The sequence below is a fragment of the Schistocerca serialis genome, chromosome 3 (assembly GCF_023864345.2).
Source record: "Schistocerca serialis cubense isolate TAMUIC-IGC-003099 chromosome 3, iqSchSeri2.2, whole genome shotgun sequence".
NCBI lineage: Eukaryota > Metazoa > Arthropoda > Insecta > Orthoptera > Acrididae > Schistocerca > Schistocerca serialis.
The window spans coordinates 995911930-995929199 of NC_064640.1; the positions used below are offsets into that span (position 1 = coordinate 995911930).

The 17270-nt window shown below is 41.3% G+C and overlaps 1 protein-coding gene across 1 annotated transcript in view; it reads right to left on the reverse strand.

Moving 5' to 3' along the window:
* Positions 1–16962, reverse strand: part of LOC126471446 (structural maintenance of chromosomes protein 4-like) — a 252910-nt gene extending 235948 nt beyond the window's left edge. The window contains exon 1 of the mRNA XM_050099628.1: positions 16616–16962. Within this exon, the coding sequence (XP_049955585.1) occupies positions 16616–16861 (246 nt within the window). The 5' untranslated portion in view covers positions 16862–16962. The remainder of the gene's footprint in view (positions 1–16615) is intronic.
* Positions 16963–17270: the final 308 nt, after the last annotated feature.

The window sequence follows — 17270 nt, forward strand, 5'->3', positions numbered from 1 at the left end:
AATTTGTTCCGTTTCCATTTGACGTGAGAGCAGTAAACGAAGAGGAAACAAAAATAACTATATGTAAAGACGGGTCATGTGGAGACTACCCACTTCTCCACTGTAACTCAGACTGCTCTGAGCATCAGACCCGGATCTACGATATTTCCGTACTCGGGCAATACCCTGCCACTCCGAGCGTTTGAGACAGGACGTCAAAAATAAAAAAAAATTTAATTTTAAAAATTACATTTATTTTGTAGTGCACATCTTTCTAAAGATGTCTGATGCACAAAACATGTATGTTTGAGGAAATGCAAGACATGTTATTTGGACATAGGTGTGCCAAAGTGCAGTGCCACACCTGTTCACGTCACTGTATTTTGCTCTGTGGAACTGAAACGTGTGTATTTTGTAATGGATGCCCTCAAACCATATTCAGGACAGTGGAAATTAAAATGTCCTGTGATGCCTCTCCTGCTTACAGTTGGAGCATTTGACATCCTATCCCTTTTTTTTTTAAAAAAAAAATATCTTCAGCTAATTTGCACACTTTATTCCCCATCAGCTAACAACCTGCTGCTCTGTGTGACATAAAATTAAATATAGAATATATAAAACCAGTCAAGACATGAGACAAGCAAGACAATACACATTTCTTCAATCTTTAGTTCCTAGAATTTTTTTCTTTCGGATCTTGCTACAGCTTTACATAGCGTGCTTTCCCTGCTACGAAAGGATCTATTATCTCAAAGTTCGTCCAATGTTTTGCAACATGAAAAATCGAAATGTTGTCGTCTAATACTGAAAAAGCTGTTAATACAAATAGAACCCAAAACTGGTGTGGTTTCTCGATCTGATTACGTCTATTTTGTCACTGTCTGCTAGATAAAACAAAAGAGGCCTTTCTAATACTGCACTTTAGGCCTACTACAAGCCAAAAGTTTTATACTAGGAAATTGTTTCACATTTCATTCATACGCCCCAGTTTCTCAAGCGTGAGATCATAAAGTAGTAGTATGAAATTTTTATACAAACTTGGAATCGTCATTGTTCCATAATTCGTGTGATGTCCCCATTTCTTCTCCTTCCTCGTTCTAACAAACAATGTTGTCTTCACTAGTTCTGTATCTATTCCTGCCAGTGTCAAAGCTTATTCGCCGGTCAACTTTACTAACTCTGCCAGAATCACCAGTTTAGTTATCCCACAATTATTCTCCGATTAGGCACTGTTACGTGTTCGTACAATGCGTTTTCCGTGCTACTTCCAGACTAGACCTTAAAGCGGCTGCTAGCCAGAGACTGTACAACTGGCCCTTGCTAGTATAGCAATCTGGCCAAAAATTTTCTGTCAAAATTTCATTTTCTTAGATACATTGAGAAGATAATACGTACTAAATCTATGGATTTTGCTGGTAATCGTAACAAAACTCATCATTCGCAAACCCTATCAACCACATAATCAGACAGTGGTTGGCTTTCTTTCATTCGGCTATACTCTGCTCAGCTCGTATAGCCCCTTTTGTCTGCAGGAAAGTTTATTTCTAGATGTGACGAGGATTCCACTGACAGACATCACGTACACTATGCACACATTCACAAATCAACTTACGATTCAGTCAGAAATCAACTTAGAATGTGTTCAACAATGTTCAAAAACCGACAGGGACACATTACAAAGTCATACGAATAATTGATAGACCAACGTGCGCTGTATGCTAGGCGCTTTGTGAACCAAGTTTTATATGAATTTGCCCCCCAACCCCCCCACACTCCTAGATCCAGGACTGCTGCCCAATCTGGCAGCTTGAGTGTGCCAGTAAAATTTTTCGCAGTAGCACCTAGCTGCTTGTTTTCCTGTGCCTGCTTATACAGCCAACAGCCACGTTTCTGTAGCCAGAAGCGGAAGAAGATACTACTAAACTGCGCATGCGCATGATCCCACTCATAACTGCTAAAACAAATCTAATGTTAACAGTTGTGACATCATGCTGATCGGCGGCAATTTGTTGTTACGAAGCATTGCATAGTCTTCCTAAAGCCTTTGACACATTTTTCTGTTGGCAGATGCTTGTATGAGCACTGTGTTTTGTTGCCGTATATGGCGCATTTCCTTTTCAATTTACATTTTATTTTAGTTTTTCTCTCATTCACATTTTATGGCTGCAGTATTATTCTGCAGTAGCAGGATACGATACAGTAATATCCTTTGTTAGAGTATTGGTTCTTACCAGTCAAAACTACAAAAATTTAACTGCGAACAAAAACAATGAAAAATTCCCAGAATTCAAAAAATTCCCGCATTTTTCCCGGTTTTCTCCCGGATGAAAAAATTCCCGGGTTTTTCCCAGATCTCCCGGGCCGTAGACACCCTGTAGTAATTAACAACGTTCATCATTCGCAAACCCAATCAACCACACAATTGGCATTCATCCATTCGGCCATACTCCCCTCAGCTCATATAGCCCCTTTAGTCTGTACGAAAGTTTGTTTCTACATGTGACGAGGATTCCCCTGACACACACATGTACACTATGCACGCATTCAAAATTCAACTTACAATTCATTCAGTAATCAACTTAGCATCTAGCTGCTTGCTGCGACTGCTTACACAGCCAACAGTCTGTAGCCAGAAGCGGGAGAAGGTACTACTCAACTGCACATACGCATGATCCCGCCCGTAACTGCTAAAACGAACCTAATAACCTAATGCAAACAGTTGTAACGTCACGCTCATCGGAGGCAATTTGTTGTTACAAAGCATTGCATAGTCTTCCTAAAGCCTTCGACAATTTGCTGTTGGCAGACACTTGTATGAGCACTGTGTTTTGTTGCTATATGTGGCACATTTCCTTTGCAATTTAAGTTATTTTCATTTTTTCTCTGCAGTAGCAGGATACAGTAATATCCTTTGTATTATTATCGGTTCTTACCAGTCAAAAGTACAAAATTTTAACTGGAAACAAAAACAATGAAAAATTCCCGGAATTCTAAAAATCCCAGGTTCTTCCCTGTTTTCACCCAGATGAAAAAATTCCCGGGATTTTCCCGGATCACCCAGTTGTCCCAGGTCGTATACACCCTGTCACTACCACACAGGTTGCCATGTGCTCTCCAGTGGATAGACGGGAGAAGGCCACGACTGCAAACCGAGGAATCAATGGCCGAATATGTGCCATGTGCCAAACTGAAATGTGTGGCGGCCCCAGTATTTAAGAGGCAGAGATCGAGTTGTGACAGTAAATCTTCAACATCTCTGTCTTGGCCAGTAAGAACTGTGCCACCCCACAATGGGTTACGAGCGTTAAAATCTCCCAAAAGTAGGAAAGATTTAGGGAGTTGATCAATCACTGCAGCCAATGCGTTCAGGGATACCGCACCATCTGGAGGAAGATATACACTGCAGACAGTTATTTCCTGCGTCGTCCATACCCTGCCCTGATAGCCACAGCTTCAAGAAGAGTTTGAAGGGGCACAGGTTCACTGCATACTGAGTTCAGGACAGAGACACAAACTCTATTATAGTTGCTATGGTTCCTGTAATATCCCTTATAGCCACAGAGAGCAGTGGTCCGCAGTGGCGCGAACCAGGTTTCCTGGAGGCAATGCAGAAAGCAGGTGTAGAGCTTAACAGTTGCCATAGCTCAGCCAGGTGGTTGAAAAAAAGCACCGCAATTCCACTGGAGGAAGTGCACAAGGAGGCAGGTGACGTCTCAGGGTCACCTGCTGCCTCCACCTGAGTATAGCCATTTCTGTGGTGGCTGAGGCATCTATGAGGCGCAGGTCCGAAGGGAACACTAAGATCTCCAATGCATCCTCAGATGCAGAATTGATAGGGAGTGGTGGTGTTGGGGCCACCAGAGGTTCCTATTTCTTAGCAGACTACTACTTAGTTCTGCTTCTCTTTAGGGGCACGGAGGAGGACCGTGAAGCTCTTTATCCAGCAGCTTTTGGCACCTTAAGCCATTGGCGAGTGTCCACCGTAGCATTATGGAGACATTGGGAGAGAGGGCCCCAAGGGACTCTTTCCGTAGGAGAGGAGCCAGAGGAGGCTGTTGCTTCTCCAGCAGGGGGGAGGGGCCAATGTCCCCTGTGTCTGTGGTGGGGGGGCGGGGAGGGGGGGGCTTGCTCCCAAAGTACCAAGTAAGTGCTTTGGTAGCAACAGAGGAATATTTACCCCCTACCACCAAGGGGGCATATGCATTCTGGTGGCCTGGAGGGCCCACTTTTTGTGGCACAGAATGAGGAACCACTGGCACTTGGGAGACAAATATGGCTCTCCGTTCTGTAGCTCTATGTTCCTCCCATAGTGTAGCGAGGGAGGGAAACGATTTAGGGTCATACCTGTTGGCATTGTATTCTATCTTGTCCTTACAGACTGCCAGTGCTGTATGGTCACCGCTTCATTGCAGTTCATCCGCCCTGATGCCACCCACTCCAATCAGGGGCTCTCCCCACAGGCACCCCCAGCCACAGCAACGGCCGACTGGCATGATGGTCATTGCCTCGAGTCCTGATGCCCCAGGAAGACAGGTATCTACTCCTTGGCATACATGAGGAGTTTACAGCTCAGGTATCAGAAGTGCAATCCCTGTGTTGTCAGGGGGCTACCACCAAATGGGTACATGATGGCCCCACCACAACGGACTGGGTACACCATGCTGGATATTGGGTGCAGAGAAATCCAATAGTGTCATGGGGGCAAAAGAGGACAGGAGACAACGGAAGAAGATGAGATACCACGGAAAGAGTCCTCGCCCAAATAGTTTAATCGGAAGTGGAGATGCAAAGCCATGACAAGAGATTCAAGAGATCGAATCAAAGGGCACTCGCACACCATGTAGGGCAAGGTGTCCTTCCCCATATGGCCTGCACTTCTGTAGAATTTGGGAAGTGGCAGGTCAAACCATAAAATGGGACCTGAACTTCTGTGCGAGACTCCTTTTAGTCACAGGGATACCTCGGGCCTATTCTAACCCCCGGACCTGCAGGGGGAAGGAAAGAATAGCAAGGTGATAGACATGCAGCACAGAAAGGGAAGTAGCACCACAAAGGCTGGGAGCCCGCGATTGCCAAGCATGTACTCAATGAAGAGTGGTGAGCCCTTGGGTGGGAGGGTCAATCAATCAACTTCACAAGTAATTATTTTGGGCCCAGCTGCCTGCTTCCTTTACAAAATGTATGAGAAATTTGCAGTAAAAGGTATTCTACATTGCAAGTGAGTAACTGGCCCCTCTTTTCTGGATTTCTTTGATTGCATGTTTTATTTTTCAACTTTTTGATTTGGGCAAGAAAAGGCTATACAATCATGTACTGTAAGAGACATTGACAAATGACTAAGTAACAAGTGAATAGTGCAATGTATAAACCAATACCCTCTAATCTCTGAGAATAATCTGCCGTATCAAATACCTTTGCAGTCACTAAGAAGGAAAGAAGGAAGGAGTTAAAATATGTGTAAGGTATTGTCCTATATCTACTTATTCACTTACCATTGTGCAGGACAAATTGTGTAATGAACAAATTGTTTGCAGAGATGAGAAGTTTCCTAATAGCTGGCTAACCATTAATTCAGCAGGCAGCCACAAGATAAACAAAAGGCGATATCCTCCTCCTTGTGACTATACAGCAAGGAAGATGCAGCATTCGAGCTCCAGCACCTTCAGACAGTGGCCACATGGGAGAATTGTGCTTACGTGAAAGCGTGTGTTTTCTACTTCAAAGGAAAGACTTTCCGCAAAAGCTTAAAAATTTCAGCAGTCTTTCTCATTGTGCTTGTCCTTCTCTATGGATGAGTAGCAATCATCTGTTCAATAATGTTGCTATTCCACCCTTTCCATTGTTTGATTTTGATCTACACTTTAACATGATCAGTCCCATTCCATTCAGTGAAGCCCTCTCAAAGTGCCATAAGTTCTGAATGGAAGAGATTGATGCAGTCCACCAATAACATAATGATGAGAAGAGCAGTAACTATCTAGCCATTCATTATTTCACCACCGAGTGAATACAAAATGGTTACACAGGCCAACAATATGCTGTCCATTACAGATAGCAGCAACGTACCACCTTTTCCACTGCAGATCCTTTCCCTTGCGTAGTCACAAACAACATAACACAAACTGAATATTTCTCAGCCATTGTTTATGGCAGTGTATTTTACATAAATGGCACTGAACAGCTGCTAATAAGTATTCAAACTGAAAAATGCCACTGTATATACACGAGCTCTTTGAAGTCCACTCACACAAGGGAACTGGACAGGAAATCCTGACAAGGCAAAGACTGTAAAAGTGAGCAGCACTTGTGGTGGGGGAAGTCACCTTTCTCAGAAGAACACAAACTGCTGTACAGGATGACTACAAAGCAATTTCTCCACTAGCAGCGTAAAACAGCATGCAGACATTTGCACAGAATCTGTCCACATGTGTTTCTTGTGCTCTTATTACTAGTATTACATATCTGTATGCCATGTAGAGTTAATGAACTTTGTGGAAAATAAACACCTCTGGGTCTGGACACTGTGTAGCCAGTGATTCTTGTAGCAAGCAATGAAAGGGTCAGTATAATTGAGTTAAACTCCATGTAGTTGGTTGTTTAGATGTAGTGAGGCGCAGAGTGCGGAGTATTGCTTGCAAACCTTTCCATTTGCAGACCTACAAAGGAAGGAAGTTCACGACTGCAATATGGCAACCTGCCTCACTTCATGCTTGTACCTTCCACTTCCCCTCCAGCCTGACAGCCTCAAAACATAATTAACCTCATAATACAGTTCTACTGCACTTTATGTGATATGATAAAAAAACTTAATATTTGTTCTTAACCTACTGTAACAACACAATTTTGTACAAGTAAAACATTTTTAATTATTTGCAATTTTCCCAACCCACACAACATGGAAACTATTAGTCCTCGAGACGAAACAAATGGAGCTTTTTTCATACGAAATTTAATGTGGTTTAATTTTTATTAGGATACGTCTTCGCTATCCACATGAGTTCCAAAAGAAATCCATTGGAATTCGATTACTCGATAAATAGTACAATTCTCAAGGCTGTCAATTCAACTAAGTATCTGGGTGTAAAAATGACGAACAAATTCAGTTGGAAAGACCACATAGATAATATTGTGGGGAAGGTGAGCCAAAGGTTGCGTTTCATTGGCAGGACACTTAGAAGATGCAACAAGTCCACTAAAGAGACGAGTTGGGATGGAAGTCATTAAAGCACAGACATTTTTCGTCGCGGCGAGATCTATTTACCAAATTTCAGTCACCAACTTTCTCTTCCAAATGCGAAAATATTTTGTTGAGCCCAACCTACATAGGTAGGAATGATCAACATAAAATAAGAGAAATCAGAGCTCAAACAGAAAGGTTTAGGTGTTCTTTTTTCTGCGCGCTGTTCGGGAGTGGAATAGTAGAGAGATAGTATGATTGTGGTTCGATGAAACCTCTGCCAAGCACTTAAATGTTTACACTACACTCGTTTGTCCTCTGTTAGAATATTGCTGCGCGGTGTGGGATCCTTACCAGGTGGGATTGACAGACGACATCGAAAGGGTGCAAAAAAAGGGCAGCTCGTTTTGTATTATCACGTAATAGGGGAGAGAGCGTGGCATATATGATACACGAGTTGGGATGGAAGTCATTAAAGCACAGACATTTTTCGTCGCGGCGAGATCTATTTACGAAATTTCAGTCACCAACTTTCTCTTCCAAATGCGAAAATATTTTGTTGAGCCCAACCTACATAGGTAGGAATGATCAACATAAAATAAGAGAAATCAGAGCTCAAACAGAAAGGTTTAGGTGTTCTTTTTTCTGCGCGCTGTTCGGGAGTGGAATAGTAGAGAGATAGTATGATTGTGGTTCGATGAAACCTCTGCCAAGCACTTAAATGTGAATTGCAGAGTAATCATGTAGATGTAGATATAAACGGTGGAAAATTATTCAAGAGAAACCAAAATGATACTTTAATCTCCCCTCCCCCTTCCTCCTGCAAACACCCCACTGATCAGGATTTTTAGTATTTCTTCATGGCACTCCCTCATACCACTACACAAAAAATTGCAACTACATGAATGTTTTCCGCTATTCGCCCTTCCATGGACTTCATTACACATATATACAATGGAGATGGATGAGCAGGTGGATTGAAACTACACATACTGCACATTGGCTTTGACCAGGCATGGTGTGTGATGTCATCCCCGCAAAAACAGAGATGCGAAGGAGAACTGACATTTTACTATTTTTTTTAATGTAGTAGAATGTGACAAGACTCATCTGTTGCAACATTCCACTTATTACACATCTACATTCACACTCTGCGAAACACCGGGAAGTGCATGGCAGAGGGTACATCCCATTGTACCAGTTATTTGGGTTTCTTCTCGTTCCATTCACTTGTACAGCATGGGAAGAATGACTGAATGCATCTTTGTTTACTGTAATTATTCTAATCTTATTCTCCCTATCCCCATGTGAGCGAAACATAGGGGGTGATTGTATATTCCTAGAGTCATTATTTGAAGCTGGTTCATGACAATTTGTTAGGAGACTCTCAGGACAGTTTACATCTATCCTCAAGAGTCTGCCGTTTCAGTTTCTTCATCATCACCGTTAACATTCATCCAAGGGTCAAATAAACCTGTGACCGTATGTGCTGCCCTTCACTGCACACGTTCAGTATCCCCTGTTAGTCCTATTTGGTACAGGTCCCACACACTTGGACAATATTCTAGAATGAGTTGCACAGGTGACTAGTAAGTAATATCCTTTGTACAATGATTGCACTTACCCCAGTATTCTACCAACAAACCAAAGTCTACCACCTGCTTTACCCACAACTGAGCCTACATGATCATTCCATTTCATATCCCTACAAAGTGTTACACACAGGTATTTGCAGGCATTAGCAGATTCCAACTGCGACACAGCTCACATTGACAGAAAGTCATTGAGTAAAAGAGAAATGATTTATGATGTTCCCAAGGTAGTGTTATGGGCCCCTTGCTACTCCTTATCTATATAAACGATTTGGGAGACAATCTGAGCAGCCATCTTAGATTGTTTACAGATAACGCCATCATTTATCAGCTAGTAAAATCATCAGAAGATTAAAACAAATTGCAAAATGATGAAGAGATATCTGTATGGTCCGAAAATCACCAATTGACCCTAAATAACTAAAAGTGTTAGGTCATCCACATGAGTGCTAAAAGGAATCCCTTAAACTTCGATTACATGATGAATCAGTCAAATCTAAAGGCTGTAAATTCAACTATACCTAGCAATTACAATTACGAACAACTTAAATTGGAAGGAACACGTAGAAAATGTTGTGGGGAAGGCTATCCAAAGACTGCGTTTTATAGGTAGGACACTTAGAAAATTTAACAGATCTACTAAAGAGACTGCCCACACTACACTTGTCCACCATCTTTTAGAATACTGCTTTGCGGTGTGGGATCCTTACCAGATAGGATTGATGGAGTACATCGAAAAAGTTGAAAGAAGGGCAGCACGTCTTGTATTATTGTGAAATAGGGGGGAGAGTCCCACTGAAATAATACAGGATTTGGGGTGCACATCATTAAAACAAAGGTGTTTTTCGTTGCAGTGGAATCTTATGAAATTTCAATCGTCAACTTTCTCCTCCGAATGCGAAAATATTTGTTGATGCTGACCTACATAGGAAGAAATGATCACCATAATTAAATAAGGGAAATCACAGCATGCGCGGAAAATATAGATGTTGACTTCTTCCGTGTGCCATACGAGACTGGAATAATGGAGAATTGTGAAGGTTGTTCAATGAACCCTATGCCAGGCACTTAAATGTGATTTGCGGAGTATCCATGTGATGTAGATGCGACTGACTGATATTACAGTCAAAGGAGTGTGTGTGTGTGTGTGTGTGTGTGTGTGTGTGTGTGTGTGTGTTGCATATATTTCTGAACATTTAAAGCAAGTTGCCAATCTCTGCACCACTTTGAAATCTTATCAAGGTCATACTTAATACTTGTGCAGCTTGGTTCAGACAGTACTTCATTATAGATAACTTATCTGCAAAAAGCCTTATGTTACTATTAATATTTTCTCAAATCATTATACAGAACAGCAAAAGGTCCCAACACACTTCTTGAGGCACATCCAAAGTTACTTCTACATCTGACGATGACTTTCCATCCACGATGAAACGCTGTGTTCTCCCTACCAAAAAGTCATCAATCCAATCACAAATTTCACTTGAAACACCATATGACTGAACTTTTGATAATAAGCACTGGTGTGGTGCCAAGTCAAATGCTTCCCAGAAACTAAGACATACAGCATTTACCCAACTGCCTTAATAAAAGGCTTTCAGGTTTGTTTATTTGCAGCACAAAAACAACTGGAGTCATACGCACCCAAGTCAAAACTATACAACACAAAGACAGAGAGGAATTAAAAAATGACTATGCATCAATGCCAATTGACAGAAGAGAAGACAGCTAAAAACAGGGACATGGAGAAAGGGCTACAAAAGACACCATACAGAAACAGAGGTCCAAAACTAAAAATTAAATGGCTTTCGCAATATTGCTTTGGCAGATAAAAAGTAAAACGGGGTTGACAGCCCACGCGTCATTTGCTAAAACGGCCAATAACTCAGACGGCAAATCTAAGCGGGAACATGAACGGTTCAAAAAATGGGCACTCCATCAGGATGTGGCGGACAGTTAAACTTGTGCGCAATGCGTACAAAGAGGCAGGGGAGTGCCACTTATCAAATGACGATGGCTAAAGAGGCAGTGGTAACACACAACCTAGTTAAATGACCACCTCCCAGCAGGAGGGCCAAGAGGTCATCCAAGCTCCTGGCAGAGGCTTAATAATACGGAGCTTATTCCCACAAAGGGAGGACCAATGGCAATGCCAAAGGGATACCACCTCCTGACAGACAGGAACACAGATCAGTGGAGGGAGTATAGGAACTAGTGGGCTGAGATGAGGACTGCAGCCTCAGCAGCAGCCGCCTCATTTCCAGGCAGACCGCCATGACCAGGAAACCCACATAAACATCACAGTGGCTCCACCAAGAGTGAGCAAGTGACAGTTTTCCTGGACCCATTGCATTAAGAGATGGATGGTGTACACTGCACATAGACTTAGCAGTGTGCCGGAAGCCAGTGTGAAAAGACGTGGGTGCCAATGAAGGCACACCCAATACCGTGATCAGTTCGAGAGCCATCAGTGTACGAAAAGGTACTAATGGGAAGTTCCATGTGAAGACAGTGAAACTGAAGACGAAAGAAAAAGGCTTGAGTAGTGTCCTTAGGAAGCGAATGAAGGCCAAGGTTAACACTGGACGCTTCCGAAGCCAGGGTGGTAAAGGGCTCACACCCACCGGGAAAGTTGCAGTAATGCGAAGCGAAGCTGCCGGAGCAAGTGCCGAAACAGACTCCAGGAGGTAACAGAAGAGGGACGCACACCAAACTGGTGATCAAAGGCATAATCGAAGGAGGAGGCATAGGATGTGTGGTCACGCACTGCAGACAAACGGCGAGCATACCTTCCAAAGAGAAAGTCACGATGGTAGGACAATGGTAGTTTAGCAGCTTCAGCATACAGACTCTCAATTGGACTAGTGTACAAGGCACCAATGGCAGAACAGATGCCACCATGGTGGATTGTGTTGAGATAGCATAAGAGGGACAGACATGCAGACGCATAAACAAAGCACCCATAGTCTAGTTTCAGATAGGCAAGAGACTGGTACAAACAGAGGAGCATGGTTCGATCTGCACCCCAGAAAGTACCTTTGAGAACACATAGGATACTGAGGGACTACGTACAGCAGGCTGCCAGGTAAGAGACATGGGAGGAGCAAGAGAGTTTCCTATAGCTTTCATGTTGTGAGTTGGTTTCACATCGTCGATGTTTTCAGGATGTGTGTTGGTCGGCATGGAGGAAGCCATTCTGTTTAAGATACTTCATTATGTTTGGACTCTAAATACGTTATAATATTCTACAACAAATCGATGTCAAAGATATTGAACGGTACTTTTGTGGGTCACTTCTACTACCTTTCTTGTAGACGGATAGTACCTGTGCTTTCTTCGAACTACTGGGCAGTGTTTTTTGTTCGAGATATCTACATTAGATTATAGTTAGAGTGGCTAACTCAGCCACAAATTCAATATAGAATTGTACACCTCTTTCAAGGTTACATTAATCACCTATTCATTGAAGTGTTAAAATCACTTGTATAAATGACCACATATAGCCATGTTTTAACAGAAAAATATTTGTAAACCTAATGAAATTCCACAGCACTGAGTCATCATGAATACAATCAATGTGATAGGCACAAACTAATAAAATAAATGATCACAGAATGAACAAATATTATTCTACATTGAAATTTCCTTACACAGCTTATCATATAAAAGTGCAGAAAGTTTATCACAAAGATTCATACGTGAATACATTACATATTTGTTGGCCAACTTAACTGTCTCACTGAGCACTGAATAATGAAGCAAAGGGCTAGAGTTCACATATTCACACCATTCAAAGCCTCACTGCTAACACTTCCACAAAAGCAAAGAAACCTGTGACAAATCAGTCATTTGCAAAACAAATGACCTTAGTCCATTCTAAATAAAACTAAAGGTTAAACAACATAAATTTATTATAGCCACAGTAAATGAAAGTAATATACAGAGGTATTTAGTAAGGACCGGACAGGTTGTTGGCTGTAGCCTTGTTGAAGGTACTACCCTGCTGTTTACCTGCAGTAATTTAGAAAAACCACAGGAAACTTAAATCAGGATGGCCAGGCAAAGCGTGAACTTCCATCCTTCCTCATCCGATGATCATGTCAAACTCACAACAGTAGGTTATACTTTACGTACAATTCTTCTTAACTACTTGTGTATGTATAGTATAACTCTGCTACTAACGCACAAAATGAAATTTAACTTTCACTGCTTTAACATTTCATACTATATTTAACTGCTTGTCAGAATACATAAAAACATTTCTTATTCACCTACAAGTAGCTAGACATGAAACCTCTGGCTAAAGTCTAGCACAGGGCTAGCAGCAGTAACGGCAGTGCTCATCTACTACTCCTAGGTTGGCTACATATCCGTTTCATGTAGCCAACAGGGTGATCCTCTGACATAACCAATGAGAGGCCAGAAGAGAGGCAATGCATTTCTAGCAACATAATTGAAATCATTGCCCTGTATACTCTTTTTCGGTGTATTACTGAGTTTCGTGAGATACTTTGTGATTATGGTAGCGAGTGCTATTAAGTGGACTGATTTAAGTCATTTAGCTCTACATGACAATACATGTGTTGTTGCATGCCTCAGATTGTTGACATAAAAACCTATCAAATGTGGCAGTGAAATGATTAAGCAATCGTTCTGCATGAGCACAATGAGTAAATGGGGTCGACAGAAGCGTCCGATCCCACGTGTTGGCTTTGACCCGTGACTTAAGGGTGTTGTGTGTGACGTCATGACAGCGCGGAGTTTGGTTTGCGAGTGTGGCGTGTTTGTAGATGTCGTCGTGTTGTGGTTTGTTGTGTTCTCTGGTGGTATGTTCAGGGTTTTCGTTTGTGTGGTGTAATGGGCTCACTTTGCTTTTGCTCATTATCCAGAATTGTTAGAGTGTTGGCTGTGTTTGTAGTGGAATTCGTTTCAGTGAGTTTACGATTTTGTGTGAAGGTTAATTTAGTGTTGTTCCCTGTACATCGTGTGGTAATTTTAGTAAAATTAATTGGTTGTTTTTGTTCAGGAATGGATATGACGGATAAAATTAACAGTGCACAGGTCAAGGAAAGTGTTCGATCCCAATGTGTGGCTGTGTATGTTGATATTGGTATCGGGAGATGTTTTTGAGCTATATAGGCCAAGGGAAGTGTTGGATCCTAATTTATGGGATCGGGAGCTGCTGTTGAGCTATATAGGTTAAGGGAAGTGTCCGATTCCAGATGATATTGTAATGTCGGTTTTTTTCGTCATTTTGTGTGGTTTTGTATGGGGGGTGGGTGTCTAAATTTGTTTATATTTAGTCTACCCCCACCCAAAACCAACCCATTTTCCACCCTTGTCCCGTTAGTGTCATTAGGCTTTTTGTGGAAAGTGTATGTGTTTGTTTTTTGATGTATTTTCATCCTTATAACGCGTACGTACCGACTTTATATGCGCCATATTGGAATCGTGGTTTATGGTAGTTTCCGCCATATTCGTGACGTCATGGGTCAAAGCAGACGGGTGGGATCGGACACTTCCGTATTTCCAGTAAATGGATCAATTTTTTTAAATTAAATTATTAGAGAATGTATACGGATCAATGCTTATTTGTAGCAGTCACATTTAGTATATTAATAAACATTGATTGTTTTTGAGCTATATAGGCCAAGGGAAGTGTTGGATCCTAATTTATGGGATCGGGAGCTGCTGTTGAGATATATAGGTCAAGGGAAGTGTCCATTTCCCAGATGATATTGTGATGTTGGTTTTTTTCGTCGTTTTGTGTGGTTTTGTATGGGGGTGGGTGTCTAAATTTTCTCCCATGACTGATTAAAAAACATTGATCCTCTACCTCCTGCCACAATTTAATTAAAAACATTGACCCATTTACTCAGTGTCCTCATGCAGATCAATTGGGTAGCAACACTAAGCAGAGAAATATTTCACTGCTTTTTTTAATATCTCATGAATTGTGATGTTGTCCTTAGTTTGCAGATACTAGCACAGTTCAAACAGCTGCAACTCAAAAAAGGAGTGATTAAATTTGTAATTTTTCCACTGACAGATTCATTGGCTACACCAGCTCTCAACCGAACTGTTGCAGTCCAAACTAACAGACATCAAGCTATACTACAGATTAGTATCACGACTTATCTTTTCCACTGCCAGATTCTTTGGGTTCACCAACTCCAACCTTAATCACATTCCATCCTAACTGAGACCTCTAGCTAAAACAAAGCCATTATTGCGACATTAAGCTGTTCTACTGAGTCACAAGGTAACCAAACTCAAATTCTGAACCTCTTCCATCATTTCAAAAAAATACATCTTTTCAGTCCACTAAAACCTACTATCAACAAACTCACTAACATCAAACAATTTCCAACTTCAGTACACTATGCAAAATTCCCTACACAGCAAGTCGCTGTCATACAAAACTAGCACTGAAATGAACAGTACGGAGTAACAGGGTGTGTCACAGTACTTGTCAATAGGTGATTAGGATCGCAAATAGTTTGTTCTCCCAGAAATCAAAGCTACCTATGAAACCACGTACAAAACACCCCCATACATCAAAATCAAACATGAAACAGAATTAAGAGATAAAAATAATTGCAAAAATAAGGAAAAAAAAAAATCACCATTTCAAGAACAAATCTGACTCACTTCCTTTGGCACACACATTATTCACCACTTTCCAACATCTAAATGACTCTGCAGCACTGAAATTCCTCTTTCCCTCATCCAATAAGGCTTTTCATTGCCCCAATACCCTTCAATTGTGTGTGTGCAGGTCCATTTATTTGTCCCTAATTCCTACAGAATGATTCACAGCCAAATGCATGAAGTCAATTCATCTAATCCCTTGTAACTAGTCGCCCCCCCCCCCCCCTTTGACATTAAGATTGACCTATCTGTTATATAATTTTTTATTAACATATTACAAGCTATCCTGTCTAACTGCCTTAAAAATCATATCCGGAAAAAGAGTGACTGCCTGAAACAACTGCTCTCCACAACTATGGTCCAACTACATCATGCCCTCTACCACTTACATCCCACCCTTTTTTTTTTTTTCTTCAAAATTACATTCATCAGTTTCTATAACAACCCAGGCTAACAATTTTTTTGCCCCTTTTCGTAGCAAAATCTGTTCCCGGTAAAACGAATACAATTTATCTCATGAGTAGAAAATCAAGCACGAGATCTTAAAAAATTAAGTAAGTAATACAACAGTTTTCCTAGGAAGCCTTGATTTCTCCGTTTCTGATAAACATTAAAAATTAACGAATTACTTTCCGCATAACCCCTCGAGATTACGATAGATAGAATGTTCTGTTACGCAGAAATCCAATTCAAAATATGCGCAAAAACGTGACGTCACAGCAGCCATAATGTCACAGATCAGGTGCGAAATCAATACCCAGAGCCGGCGGCACAGAAATCAATAACATCACGTTATAATGGCCACATTGTTTACAGCGTTTGTTGCATATCTCCTATGTCACTGGTCACACCCAACGACATTAATTCAACATTTTCAATTTTTTTTTTTTTTTTTTCAAAATTAATGGGAATACGAGGCCATTGTGCACAACTACGTATTTACATGTCAAAGAAACGAGAAATTCTACAACAATCTTGCGAACACCTAGGACAGCTGTACTGATATTTAATCAAGCATCTAAATACGAAACCGGCTATAATATGGGCAGAAAACCTTGTTATGATATGTAACAAATACAACGTTGACAAGAGGCACATATATAATATCAAGCACTTGCCATGGCTTTGCACATAAATGAATGAGAACGTGATGACAAACTTTTAACACAATATCTCTATGCTATTTTATTTACTAAAGTAGTAAATCTTCACTCACCGGATGGAAAGGCCCTAATATTTGCCTTCCAGCATAACTTTTGAAATTTTCGTTATCAATGTGTGTAATCATCAATCTCGGTCCCTTACTATCAAAGGAACATACTGGTTTTGGACCAGGTGGGATGTAAATGTCACCGAGTCTGATACCTCCCTCTTCATCCGAAGAGTCGTCACTGTCACTACCCTTCTCACTATCATTTTCGATTTCTTCTTCCGTTGTCTTGCAAACTTTATCAGAAGACATTATTCAGCTACCAATAATGGAAGCGGTATTAACCTGTCACCTCAATCCCAACACACCTACATTCAACGGCTAAGAACAAATACAATGGCGCTCTCGCGGGAAAATTTTTGTTATGGGCCAAAGATATTCAAATGATGAAGACACGCGAAAAATATCGAAGTCGTACGGAAAAATCACATAAAGATCGATTTAGAGCCGAGTCAACAGAACGGAAAGAAACGTTAAACCACTCCTTAAGGCGGCATTCATACAGTTCGTCAACGGAACAGAATGGTACGTGAAGAAACTTTTCACATTTATATTGTCGAGGAGGACAGTGGCGTCGTCTGGTAACATCGAAGGGTAACACGTTCTAGCTGCGCCCCCTCGTCGTCTTCTTTGTTTTCGGGACACATTGCAAAGGTTTCCA